The sequence below is a fragment of the Mastacembelus armatus genome, chromosome 17 (genome assembly GCF_900324485.2).
Source record: "Mastacembelus armatus chromosome 17, fMasArm1.2, whole genome shotgun sequence".
In the NCBI taxonomy this organism is placed as follows: domain Eukaryota; kingdom Metazoa; phylum Chordata; class Actinopteri; order Synbranchiformes; family Mastacembelidae; genus Mastacembelus; species Mastacembelus armatus.
Genome location: NC_046649.1, coordinates 19,211,811 through 19,226,293, shown reverse-complemented (window position 1 = coordinate 19,226,293; position 14,483 = coordinate 19,211,811). Strand labels below are relative to the sequence as shown.

General features: G+C 38.8%; 1 protein-coding gene across 5 annotated transcripts in view; it reads right to left on the bottom strand.

The window, feature by feature from the left end:
- The window catches only part of LOC113134759 (protein tyrosine phosphatase receptor type M), a 138,227-nt gene that overhangs the window by 51,215 nt on the left and 72,529 nt on the right, over positions 1 to 14,483 (bottom strand). For all 5 annotated transcript variants that reach the window (XM_026314262.1, XM_026314263.1, XM_026314265.1 and 2 more), the window contains exons 10-12: positions 11,462 to 11,663; positions 10,602 to 10,704; positions 2,501 to 2,774 (exon numbers count right to left, since the gene is read on the bottom strand). In XM_026314262.1, coding sequence (XP_026170047.1) covers positions 2,501 to 2,774; positions 10,602 to 10,704; positions 11,462 to 11,663 — 579 coding nt within the window. The remainder of the gene's footprint in view (positions 1 to 2,500; positions 2,775 to 10,601; positions 10,705 to 11,461; positions 11,664 to 14,483) is intronic.

Sequence of the window (14,483 nt, the reverse complement as noted above, 5' to 3'; positions counted from 1 at the left end):
AGGAGGATCAGAGATTGTTATGACACATATGCACAGATACCAATTTACAGCAGCAGAACACCTCTCTAAGAACACACGGACTCAACAAAACAGCTCGGCCAGTTCCACGCTGTCTCCGATCATCTGTTGAGCTCAATGACTGTGACACAAAACGCAGTTAGGCGAGAGGGCCCACAGCACAGATTACTGGTGCTGAGCTGCTGATTTGTCAGCCAACAATGATCTGTCGGCAGCCTGCGGCTCAAGGTGGTCAGCCACTGTGGAGAAATCAGAGCCCTGTGACAAGCGACACCAACCCAGCATGCAGGGCTCCAAAATGACACATCAGGGAGCCTTCCTGAATATGTAATGGAGTTTCAGCTCTGACAACAGCCTTCAACAACATAAAAACACTGCTCTCACTGTTGGCAGAGAAGTTTGTTGTCAGCAATGGTCTGGTGAGCAGGAAAAAGGACACAGACAGAAACAGGGAGGCAATGAGTAATACAACACAAAAGACATGAGTGCTGTGGCTGTGTGTTTGACCCGATGAGCAATGTGCACACATAGGAAAGACAGCATTTATAGACCACGAGAGGAATAATGAAGAGAGGAAAAAAGAGCACAAACATTTATATGATTGTGGGTGCATGTGCATCCCCATTACTGCAGCTTTTAAGCTGTCAGATGGTCCTTTGTTAAAGGCAGCATTACAAGAAGTCATATTAGATTTTTATTTAAATAGAAGGCTGAAAAATCTAGGTATGGATGGCAGTCACCTTCTCTAAGTGCTTATTTTGTTTAAGAGGCCAAAGCAAATCAGTCCAACATTACTGTACGACATTAATTAAAGCTTCCCGTACTATCCATTGACAGCGCTGACTTAATAAAAGAGAGTGCATTTGGCCACTGCAAATCAAAACACTGAATATAAGATGAATGTTAGAAATGTCTCTATCATGAAGAGAGAGCTTTATGCTGTGTCAACAACAGACTCTCTGATCATGTTTGTTTAAGAAGAGCACTATCGGCCAATTCATGCCACCACCCACGCATTGCCCTGGAAAGTTTCAAAAACCACCAATGCTTCAATCTCACGACCAAACTCACTAATTGCATTCATCCCTGCCTCATGTGTTATTTCTGTTGCCTCCTTAAAGACGTGCTAGTGTTACTCAAGGAGGCTGTTTATGGTCATTGTCATTCATGGCCACAATTGGTGGGGCTCTTGAAGTCACCACTGAGTGTGGCTCAATGGGGCTTCGTGGAGGGAGGGCCCCACCAAGTGCCACTTGATGACAGAGGCTACGACCCATACGATCGGTAACCCTGTTGTTGTTGCCTGCCTCCCACGCTTAACTGCCACAGGGAAGACTATCTCTCTTAAATGTCGCTGATCAAAGGCTTGTCTGGCATTTGGCATGCAGCTCTATTGGAAAAGGCAGGAGAACAGGGCCACAGTAATGGAGGGAGAGAACTTGTCACTGCATGGAGCTCTGCATTCCAAGTTTGACCCTGCTTCAGCCTATTAAGACTGCAGACAGTGTTGTTGGTACACGCCAACAGAATACTGCCATGTCTATCAGAGGTCACTGTGCTGCTGTGTGGATGTGTTTGCTATGTGCGTTGTTACTGTGTAGACTCAAGAGTCCTGTACTCAGCCAATTCAGTCCCTTTCATTCACCTACTCAATAAATCCGTCAGCCAGGCTTTCATTCTCAATAAAGCCAACATAATATTTAACACTGTTTCACGTACAGACAGGGAATATGCATATATTTTAAAAGAAGAATCATGTTTTCACAAGTTAGCGTGTTACAGTAATTCTTCTACAGAAGCCTAAAGACATAAAAAGCTACTTTCGCAACCCACATTCAACTTGAAATAGTTTTTTCTGATTTACAGTGCTTCTACTGTAGTTCAGTAAATTAAGCGCGCAAATTAGTTGTTCTTCCAAATATGCTAATCTAATTATCTAGTAGCTGAGTTGAGACAGTGCACTCTCTGCACTTACTAGCACAGCATTGCTGCAGACAAGCTGTCAAACAATAAAATGTCATCCTGGCATGATAGAAACACACAACATGCAATGTAGATGAAGTCGGACTGGTAAATGTTTTTGGGGGATTTTTATTATTATTCTTTAGTTATAATCAGTGGTGGAAGAATATTTTGCAGCCTTTATTTAGGTAAACGTACTAATACTACTATAAATACACAATTAAATAGCCCCATTAAAAGGAAAGTCTTGCATTAGCAAGATAACTTATGTAAAAGTATAAATGTATCTTAATCTTAATAAATCTTAATCTGAAGTCAAATATAAAAGATAACTTAAATACCTATAACTATAGAGTTTAGGGAGAAGCATAAATGTAAAGTAACTTCAACTAAAAGTAGAAATCCTCCCACCACTGGTTGTGAACTGAAGTCATACTAGCTTGATTACTCAAAGATTTTGAGCCATGATAAAGCTTCAGCGCAACTAAAACTTGTTGAATAAAGTAACCCACACACCCACCCCATTGGCTGTGCTGACAGCCTGGTAGTAGATACTGTAGCTTTTCTGAGGCAATAGAGGGGCGTTCCAATAGCCGTTGTAGGTCTTGTTGTCCCCCACAGTGAAGGGCTGGGGCGAGTGGATGCCCGCGGCAGGAAACTGAGCAGTGAAGTAGTACTGGGAGTTCAGGAGCGTGGCGTTCTGGAAGTGAATGGGAACTGGGTAGCAGCGCAGTATTTCTGCTGTGCCTCGTGCTCTGCGTGGACGTTCCTCCTCCACCACCACCTGGTACGCACTGCAAACACAGGATACAAACAGAATTAACAGACTTGCACAGGCCAAACAGGCACTTGTAGAATGCTGTTGGCATTGGAGGCGATTATCTATTTTGCCAATTAGTGTTACAAAGTGTAAAAATGGCTTCTTTATGAATGGCACAGGCAATGCATGTGGCAGGCTCACAATCCTAAAGTAGAATAATGCTACTATGGGAGATGCCTGAACTAATTTTCAAGTGTTGTTGCAAAGGCTCTGAATACTTGTGTAAATGTGATATTTCAGCATTTCTTGTTTAATAAACTTACAAACACTCCTAAAATTCTGTTTTCACTTTGTCATTATGTGGCACTCCATTATGTGGAGTGTAGATTAATGAGGAAAAAAATGAATTGAAACAATTGTAGCATCAGGCTGCAACACAACAAAACTGAAAGAATAATTGAGTGCACTAGTGAATATCGTAGACCAGTAAACCAGTTTGCAAAATGCTCCAAGCCTAAAGCTAAAATTGATCAATTTATTCAGTGCTGTATGGCGTCAAGCAGCTGTGAGGGCAAGAAGGTGAAACTTTTACCACTAATATCACAAGAATTTAAAATAGTTGTATAATAAGATGGAAACTTATTTTCATGAATAAAATGCATTACAGCCTGTTGAATAGAAGAATTGACTTATGTTTCTTAAACAAACAGAGACTGCATTAAAATCACTTTTTTAAAACCTAAGTTACCAGGGTAGACTCAAAAATAGAGTGCAAGCCAAACGAGCACTGACTGTGGACACAGCCTGACGTTATTTGCTTTTTCATTATTCAACAACTAAAAAGGTTAACGGCTCTTTCCATTTCCTCTCCATCGGAGGCTGGTATTTAGCTAGATCAAAACTGCAGCCCTCTGTGCCTCTGACAGAGATGACATTGTCTCTGAGCCGGCCACTTAGCTTGAGGGGGAGACAGACTGTCTTATAGACGTTCATGTTAGTATGCATCTCACATCCACCTGTTAAATCTATTGAGTCACTGAGTGACAAAGAGTCTGTTTACAGCTGCCACGGAGAATAACCAGGGATGATTGGGGCGACTAGTGTACCATTTCCACAGGAGAAATGCAAACAACAAGTTATTACCACAGAAGATGGATTAAAAAGTTACACTACTCAATGAATGAATGCATACCACAATTTAGCACACTCTGATTCTCTAGTTTTCTAAGTTTATCTTTTTTTTTTTTTTTTACAACTATGTCATAGCTTTAGAAATAAATTAATGAATTAATGAATAATTTTCCCACTTTTGAATGTAATTCATTTAAACCATTATTGGTCCTATGGAGCAATGTTTTGAAGATGTTCTGAAGACCCAAGCTTGCCTCTATCATACACACATAAAGATGTCTAACATGATCATATGAGCAACGTAATACACACTAAAAGCTAATTAATAATTGGAGGCAACAATGCACCATGATAAAATGCTGCTGGCAACCATGGATGTAAATGTTGCACACTTTAGCGTTTCAAAAAATTGGCTTCACAAATGTCTGCAAATGAGGACAGAAACACATTAAACATGTTTATTAGACCTCAAGGATACAAGATTACACATATTAAACCAATAACCAACAAATATGAACTCATAAAAAAAATAAAAAATAAATCACATACATGTACAGCACATTGTTGTCTTATGATTCTATTTTGCAAATAACCATTTCAATCACCGTGAAGCCTTCATACGTGTATCATCCTAATCATTCATATAATTGTACCCTGCCATATTAAAATGACAATGGGTAAGGCTGGACAGGATGTAGAGCTTGGATGACCCTGAATGTTTTCCCTTTGCCCATATTACTAGAAAAACAAGTAGAAAAATATCTTTATGACAAAAACATATCTATTGTAGTGACTGTATTCCTAAGCTGTATAGCAGTACAAACAGCCCTGGAGATGATCAATTGTTCCCTGCGGTTGGTACTGGATGATTAAGTGTCCTCTTGTGTGTACAGCATGTGCTCTTTAACCCTATAGTTTATCATAAGGAGCTTGCAGTGTCATTAGAAAATCCCCCTTTGCATTTGGTGGGTGTGTCCCAATTCCTCAGAGCTCTCCTATCTAGTGCTGGGTTGGGAGGTGATGAAATATTTAATCCTGCTGGGAGTCTGCAGGAGAAGTCAGCCTTTAATTACTGTTCCCTATTGAGAGCAGAGGTCAAAGGGCAGGTAGCGACAGTACACGGGAGTCGCTTAAGTAGCTTCAGAGCAGCAGCCAAATGAGTGATGAGGCTGCATCTCCATGCCTCAGTCACAACACTGTGGCTATGATGTGAGCTATGATGATGTGATATAGTTTTAAAGATGCATCTGCTGTCAATCATTTTACACTACTCATCAGATTTGACAGATAAACAATAATTATTGTTGCGGGATATAACCTAGACAGACAGGAGCTATATTTTTATTTTCCAAATGGAAAATCTGTTAGCTCTAGCATAAATTATGGCCCCAATAAACTACAGTATGACTAACAATAATATTGTTTTTGCTTTGCTGTAGCAATGCGCACTCATAGACTAGCTCGCCCATATTGGTATTTTATATTCCAAATCAATCTGCAGATAGTGAAACAGAAACAAAAGCTGGCTCCCCCCTGGGTGGCTCCTTATGATATGATGATGTGACTGTGCTATGACTTAATGATACACACAGTATGAATAGTACTGGTTTCCTTTCCTCAGGCAAAATACCAAGCGCCAAAGGCTATAAGGCTCCAAGGGTAAGAACTCTTGTAATATGGAAATCTAAACCACTGTTTCACTTCCCCACAATATTCACTGCAGCATGAAACTAAAAACTTGCTCACAATAAATCTGAAATTTAATGAAAATGTTTTGTTCATTTTTGTAAGTGACTGAGATGATAATACTCACTTTACTAGATTCAACATTTTTCAATGGGAAGCTGCTGTATGCCTCTGAAATATTAAAGACGCACCCTTCCCTGGTGTTAGAAAAATATACTGGTTTCACCTCCTGCTTATAAAATGCAAAACTGACTAATGATTTCAGTGTTGGTGATTTGAAAATGTGATGATTTCTTTTTCCTGTAACTACTGCTGTCAATGTGCCTTTGAGCTGCTGACGCCGTCACCTCATGCTGATTTCACAATTTACAGTATGAGTCATTTTGACAGATCAGAGACATTTAGTCATTATCATGATTTTAAATGACATGAACAAACAATGACAAAACAACAAACTACAATGACTTCAAGAAGAAACCATTATATTTAATGTTTAAATTTGTAAGTTACTTGTATTCATATTAATAATGATCATCTTTTGATGAATGATGTATTGTGATAAAAGTAAAAGTAGCAATGCAAAAGTGGAAAAATAGTGCATTAAAAATAAAATCCCTGCTTTGTTACTTAATGCTCAAAAATATTAGCAATAAAATGTGTCAAAAGTACAGGTACTCGTGCAAAATGGCCTCATCAGTGTAATGTACTTATATTATTGGATCATTACTGAGGCTGCATTATTGGGGAATTAGTACATTATTGTTGTTTTTACTGAATGTGGAAATGAAGTAAAAGCAGGAAGCATGGTGTAATACTTCATTACAAGTAAATGTTCTACAATCACAAAATACAAAAGTATAAAATAAAAGTAAGTACAACAAGCATGAACATTTGTTATGCAGAATGATATTCATCATATTATTACTAGTGGTCAAATGAAACTAACATTGCTTCTTAATGTTTTTTAACTTATTATGTTTTATTAACATATTCATATGAGTTCATATGTAAAATGTTAAACTAAATGTTAAACTGTTGTACTAAAGTACAAGATTACCTTCAGAGTGTAATGGAGAAAATGTATTAAGTAGATGGATGATCTCAAAATTCAAATACCTTAAAGACTGTGCTTAAGTAAAGAATGCCAGTAGGGCAGACCTGCAGCACAACTGCAGGAATGCAGTAGTGCTGCAACCTGAGCTGACACCAATTAGGCCTTCTCCGGTCCTGCTGCCCGATAGATTTCAGCTCTGCTGCCATGTGACGCCAACCAATTATGGCAGATTGACTCAGAATTGACTGGATTGTGACCTGAAACTCAAATTTATTTTTCATGTGGGCTGATAGGGATAGATCTCCAGGCTCTTTGAGCAAATGAGGAAAGGCACATGGGGAGCATTTCAGTCTCTCTATCACTAATCGGTTGGCTCTGTATGCCTATATGCCTGATTTAAGAGCGGTTGTAAGTAACATACTTCCCCTGACCCAGCATCCTGCCTCCATAGCTCTGTCTTCACACACTTTATATTTCCCTGGTGTCCATAAAGCTATAAAGCAAACAAATTAGAAGGGGCAATAGATTACATTTGCCATTAAATTGTAAAAAGCAGTGACTTGTGTCACGTTTAGGCACAGCTATTAGCATTTGCTATGCCATGATCAAAGAAAGTTAGTGCTCATTTTAGAACTGTAGAAAATCATTTAACTGATTTCAGGCCATGGTTGAGTACGGATAATCAGACGCTATAGGGTAGAAACTACACCGGAACTCAGTTTCCTCTATATGCTTCTTACAAGGCCCTAAACCGCTGTATTTTATAGCTTTTACAGTTTATGTGTGAGAGCTTGCTCAAGGAAAAGGTTATGGCTGGAAAAGAGAGAAGGGCTGATTTTGTGGTGTGAATGATAAGGAAGGCATCTCAAATCATTTATTTCTGCAGAAGCATGTAAACATTTACTGTATGTTGATGCTACGGAGTGAAGAGGCGTATTCTGGCTCTGATGAGGGGCCATTGCAAACATTAGTTTAACACGACATGACTGATAGACAGTTCCCTAATCCTCTTAAAGGAACAGTATCCCCTCTGGTAAAAATTGTTCCCGGCTACATGTGTCGTCCCCAGAGATTAGAAGCCAAATCTCAGTTGGAAATGTTATAGCGATTAGCAATTACACAAATATGAAAAACTGACTCCATCCCTCGGCAGTGGCATCGTCTGCCTAGATGTAGCTAAAATAAGATTTGACATGTCTGCAGGATGCTGAAGTGAAATGGACATTTGTCGTCTGTTATATCTTGCTTTTATGAACCAGTGCTATCGTGTGATCTTCCAGTGTGCTCCCCTTCCTGTATTACAGCAAAACATGCTGCTGTTTGACACTCAAATGTCTGGTGCTCTATTACCTACCAAACCAAATCAGTGTGCAAGATTGCATTACCAAATCAAGCTTCGTGCTGCTCTGTTCTGTAGTGCAGTGGATCAGTGCTCTCCCTTGTCAAATCCCTATTTCATAGAGGCTTTAAAACTGATTTTATAAAGTGTTCAATTTCAAAATGAGCTACCCACCACTCTCGAAAAATGATGGCTACTCTTGCAACATGAGCGGCAGCACAGAACTTAATCTAACTATGGTGTGAAATTTAAATCCTTGGTTGACAAAATGAAAACTCTTTAACAGACTGACTGGATCAGCTGTTTCAAAGTTTTTGACTGCAGGGACTCTTTCAGTTCTCCAGGTCATTTGAAAGCATCTCTCTATGTCTTTTATGCTTTAACTGAGAATGTCACTTTGTTGTGCATCTGAACCCCTAAACCAAAAATTATTAGAGATGTTATTTTTGAGCTTATGAAAAACAGATGACTAAATTTATTATTATTGTCTGAAAGCAAAGAACAGACCGCCCAACTCAACTCCTGTGAATGGAAGCTGCTATTTAGTCACCTTAAACGTTCAAAGGCATTGCATATCACTTGAGGAAGAGGAGGAAGGTGGAGTTGTCGGCATCTCATCTTGGGGCCTCATCATAATCTCTCCTGTTTTCTCTCCTCTGCCTCCTCCTTCTTTTGCAATTCATATTTTTTGAGACATCAAGAGGTAGTATGCTCTCCTTTATGTCCTGTGAGATTTAAGATAAGTATGAAGGTGGGAGAAGAAATGTGTACCTGAAAACCTACAAAGTCTACATGTGCTGAGGCTCTGCCCTGATCAAAGAATGCCTCAATTAATAATGAGGTATTGCTGTGCTGTGTACTAAAGTCCACAGATGAATGGTGATGATTTTTTGAATGGATTATCTTGAGAGACTCATTAAACATATACTCAGTTGGCAGTTTATTAGGTAAACTAAAACTAATACAATCTAATGTAACAATCCTGCAATAAATCTTACCTTTGTGAGGGTGATAACGTTTAGGTTGTGTGTTTCAGAGAAGTGTTTGTGCAGTGACGTCTGTACTGCTGTTACAGGTAGTGTAGTATTTTGCCTACTCCATTTATATCAATAAGACTAGGCCAAATAATAGAAGCACCTTTCTGTATAATCAAGTACAGTTCAACAGCAGCATAAACTGCAGCCTCCAAAATAATCATCTAGTTCAATCAATGCCTTTTTTAAAACAGACAGAACAAAACAGGAGAGTGCCGCATGCTAACTGATGGAGGCTCAGATTCATGACACTGTTAATTATAATTAGGGGTTTGTAATTAGTCCAGTAAAAGAATGGCAGCCTGAGTAAGTCCTTCTGAGTTGTACCTGCGAGGAGATTAACAGAACGATCACGCTGTCTTTCTTGCTCCGGCCTCTTTACTTGGTGATGGTGCATTAATCTGGGCAGCTGCACATACGGTAAACGTGAGCTGACAAGCCTGACTACAGATCTCCAGGCTGTAATCTTTAAAGGACTCAGATGAGTTGATAGTGTAAAATTGAGTTTTACAGCAAGCGCATGTGTTTATCTTTCCTCATATGAAGAAGTTAACCCTGCTAGAGCACTCTCTCAGGGTCCCAGTGGCTGAAAGCACAATCTGTTATAGGCCAAGAATATAAACTGGCTGTAACACAACTTATATAACAGACCTTTTTAAAATATTGGAGTAGTTGAGAACTGCCAGATGGTAAGGGTGGACTCCCACTGCTGGTCTCGAAATGACATAGAATCTTGTGTCTACTCTGATAGACATTAAGTTGACAGGTGCTTCTTTGCACCTCAAACTTCTCTACATGGGTCAAATGTACACTTCCCCCTGTAAATGCCCAAACCACCCAGCAGCAGCTGCAGAGATACTCTCACAGACCTGATCCCTCAGAGCCTTCCCACGACCAGTTGTGTGCAGCCTGGCAGTTTGGCATTGGGAAATGCATTTATTTATTAGTTTACACATTATATCTTGTTTGTGATAGCAGGTTATTACATTGGGTCAGAGTTGGGCTAGCCCTTTCTCACCGCTTCCAACCTTTCACGTTCACCTGAAGAAGGCTGCTCATTTAAAAACAGTTAAGTTGTTTAACCTAATAGTGACTCAACCACTAATATCGGCAAACTAAAGAAAATCACACTAACATAGTAGCCTTGGCTAATGCAACATGGTGACTTGTGCCCCAGAACTTAGCATTTACACAGAACAGCTGCACTGCTTCCTTAAAAATGACTAATAAATGTAGCATCCAGAGGCCAGAACTCCTTCATTTCCCTGGAAGCCTGTGGTGTCTTGGTGTGGGCAGCCTGGTACATAAAAGACTTGAAACTAGTCCTAGCTGCACCAGGCTTTGTTCTCATCTTCAAAGGCTGAGGTTCTTTTACACAGGATCAAAATCCACAAACAAATAAAGCTCCAAAAATGAGATACGTACTGCAAGGTGCTGAATTCTCTGGCAACCTCCCTGCACAGTGGGCTACTGATAAACACACGCTCTTTGATAAGTTTCTGTTACTGATAATTCATGGTGTTATACAGTAATTTGCTGTTTTGTTGCTTTTACTTTGGACTGTGTCAAAATGTGTGTGTGTGTGTGTGTGTGTGTGTTGTCACCGTGAAAGCCTACCTCACAGGCGCACCTCTGCTCTGGGCAGGTTTAAGCAGCACAGTGACTGTACTGTCTGTTTGGTTTAGAGAGGTCTCCTGATCATATGCTGGCATTGAGGGAGCTAAGGAGGAAACCAGAGAAGCGTTTTACAACACTACACCGTAAACACAATTCAGTTTTGGTCCACATCATTTTTAGCATTTTTCTTATATAATGGGTCATTCAACACTATAATAAATAGAAAAAATAAAACAAAGCCAGTTTTCTTACTTTTACACTTATTGCCTTTTGCCTTTATAACAAGATAGTTGTTATAGTTAGTGAGTGGAGCAACAGTGCAGTGAAACATTTGCTGCTCTCACAGAAGAATTCACAGTATCTGGATGAAAGTCTTCAAAGTAGTCAACGTACATCAGAATAAAAACTCCTGGTAATCACCTAAATCAATCCCAGCTTTCATTAAGTTGAAAACTAAAAGCGCAATTTGTCTGACCAATCAGGCTGTTCTGCTACATCTAATTTAATAACCAGCCCACATAGCAAAAAAATGCATTAACTTCTAGCTTGTGCACTGACAAAGGATATAAGGTATTTGACCTTATATTTTAATGGATAAGGCAGCACATGCAAAAGGCTTCTGACTGTTCATTTCATGTCTTGAATAGCAGATAAATAGGATTTAGCCTCTGAAACAAACAAATGATATCAGTAAAATAAAACTGGAAGTATCTAACTTTGGTTAAGTTATACTGTAAGCACACTGCATTTGCAAATCACACATTTGGACATAAAGAACTCCAGCAGCAGTCCATGTAAGTGCTATGCTATTTGTTCGACATCATCCACACACGCTGACCATGTTGTTGACCCCTGCTGACCTGAAATCTTGGTGGTGAACTGGGTGATGACAGGGGGGCCGTAGCCCTTAGCTGTGCTAGCCCGCAGGGTGAAGGAGTATGTAGAGCCTGGGTAGAGGCCTGTGAACATGTGGGCGGTCTCATTGCCCAGCTTCACCACCTTCCCACTCTGGTTGGAGAGGTCCAGCTCAGGATCGAAGGAGCTCACCGCCTTGTAGGAGATCTAGGAAGGAAGAAAATAAATATTCTGATAGTGGCCTCTGGTGTACCACATTTTTAAAATTTGTATTCATGCAATGAACACATTTAATGTTGTAGGCATCCAAGTGACTCAGTGAGCTGAAGCATTTACTGTAGTCACTGTGTTGGGTTTTGTATTGCACTCATGGTGGTGTGGGCTGTGTAATGTTTACTGTCCGTTTCTCTTCTGCACTACCCAGTAAGACCAAAAAGCCAAAAACCCAAAGCAGTTTTATACTTGACATTGTACTAACATAAGTCTTACAGTTATAATCTAAACCTGTAACATGTTTGCTGACTATTTAATGGTCATATTTAAAAAAGCACTAAATGCTAGGGAAGGGTCACAGTCTTATACATAATAATAATAATCCCATAATAAGACTATAATACTGATTTTAAAGCAACCTAAGTTACAAAATGCTTCATGCACAACAGCAGATGAAACTCAACAAAATAAAAGAATCATTAACCTCCTAAGGGCTTTGGTTTGGCTTGCATTTTAGATTTCTTCTAGCTATTTGGGGTTAGATGTACCAATAAATAATGTGCTTATGTTTTGTTATTGCTTTTGTTTTTGTTTTTTTGTAATGCTCCAAAACTACTACTCCAAAATAGGAATGTCCTTTTTGTCTGTGGGAACAGCTGGATCACACTTAACCTTTGTGAAAGACAGAAAATGACACAAAATGAAGTTTTACAGTGCAGATAACAAAAAATATGATGTCCACGTATGTGGACGCCAGGAGGTTAAAAAATGAAAAATAATTAGATCCAGTCCACAGCTACTTAGAATATAAGGAATTATGTTTTAATATACAATCATGCTAAACTATGATCTTATTCTTAACCAAACAGTTTTTATTGTCAAAGCAACACATGGCTCTCAGGGAGCAAACCTCACTCTTATAGAAAATCTTGTGCGTTGTGCACCTACCACCCTGGTTACCCCCAAGCAATGTTCCTGTGAGATACACTGTCACTGAACACAGTCCGAGAAGCAATGATATTTCCACAAAACGTACCTGACAAAGGAAATTTGCTTTATATAACTGTAATTTGTAGGAGGCAGGGTTGTGGCATCTCTAAAGCCTCCAAATTATCCAGTGAAGGCAAATGTCACACAGTAATCTTTAAAAAGTCCTGTGTTCAGAAGAGACACTTTCACTTTATGTGTATCTGACTTTATGTCAACAAGGCATTATGCTGACATTTCTAAAATTAGTGGGTGGCTGTTGGGTAGCAGGGGTTAGATCCAGCTTTAAAAGCAGAATAGATATTTTTCAACCAAAGCTGATGCAAGCTTGTGGTTTCCAGGAGAGAGGAAATATACTTAATGTATTTCTTCTCCATTAATAGACACAGGCAGCTCCAGAGGGAAGCATTAAGGTGAGTGTTTTTGCTAATATCCATTTTGAATAACTCTGAAGTCCCACTTTAAGAAAATGCCTCTGCTCGTAAAGGAAAACCTCCATTATAATTCCAATTAAGAAACACAAAGGGAGTTTGGAGTGCTGCATAATTTGTGTCCATCAAGTTTTGAAATGCTTCGAGGCCTTCTCATTTAGTCTTTGTCTGTGAAATGAGTCTGTGATGCCAAATCCTATATCCCAATATCATTTTTGAAATGACTTGTCAACACTGGGCACATGAACAGGTTTTTACTATTATAATGGAACTGATGGGAAAAATAATAGGGAACATTTGAGCACATTAATTTGAGCTTGCCTGAAACTTTTACTTGACCTGATATATTAAGCTTTTAAAATGATGTTATTTTTTTTTCTGTCAGAGGGAGATAAATGTCAAATGTCGACAATAGATTCATAAAATATAAATCTCCAGCACTTTTACTGCAGTGCAGTAAAAGCGGCGAAGAATCCAAAATAATTGTTGATTAAAGATGTTGTATTCCCTTTTCCTGTCAGTAGAGTGGAAAATTTTTAACATTTTTATTTGCAGAAGATTTGTAACCCTCACTAATATACCTGCATTAATAATGTAAATTCAAGTCATCTGAGAAGGTTGCTGGTTTGCAAACTTTGCTTTTAAGGAAAATAAACATTACTAATAGTACTTTTCATTTTGTGAAAATCATTTATGTATACAGACCTTAGAAATAAACAAAATGCTACATTATATTTAATCTGTATAGCTAAAGAAATGGAAACAAATGGAGTATAGTTTGTATGCCATTAAAAAGATGTTGGCTCATGTCTGAAAAGTTACCAAGAAAAAAAGTATTCACAAAGCTTGGTCAAAAACGAATAGAGCTGAAATCTCTTCCATATCAGCCCTTGTCAGACATATTTCACTTTGAGTCCTTTGATAATGTTAAATCAAAGCAAGGTCCTGACTTATAAGAAGCAACTTCTGGGGAATACTGACAGAATACATTTTGGGTTACTTTCTTTAACCACAGAGTCAGACTGTAGAGGGGTGAGGGAGAGACACCTGGCACAAGCTGCTGGCTTGTTAGACTTTTCCTCATGTGTCACCCTGTTTAAGATGTGATGATGTGACTGTTAATACTACTTTACTCTAAAATAACAATTCCAATCCTAGGATATTTTCTATAATAATGCTTTACTGTATAGAAAAACTCTGTATAGAAACACCAGGAACACCACTTCATGCTTATTATAACTAGACATTACTATACTGTTAAGGCTTTCTGCACAGACACGCAGACATAATTGATGCAGCATATGAATATAAAAGCTTGGAGTGGATATTTTCCAAAGTGAAATAAATTTGCTTCAACATAAATAAGAGTGAAACTGACAAAGCAGCAATACAAACA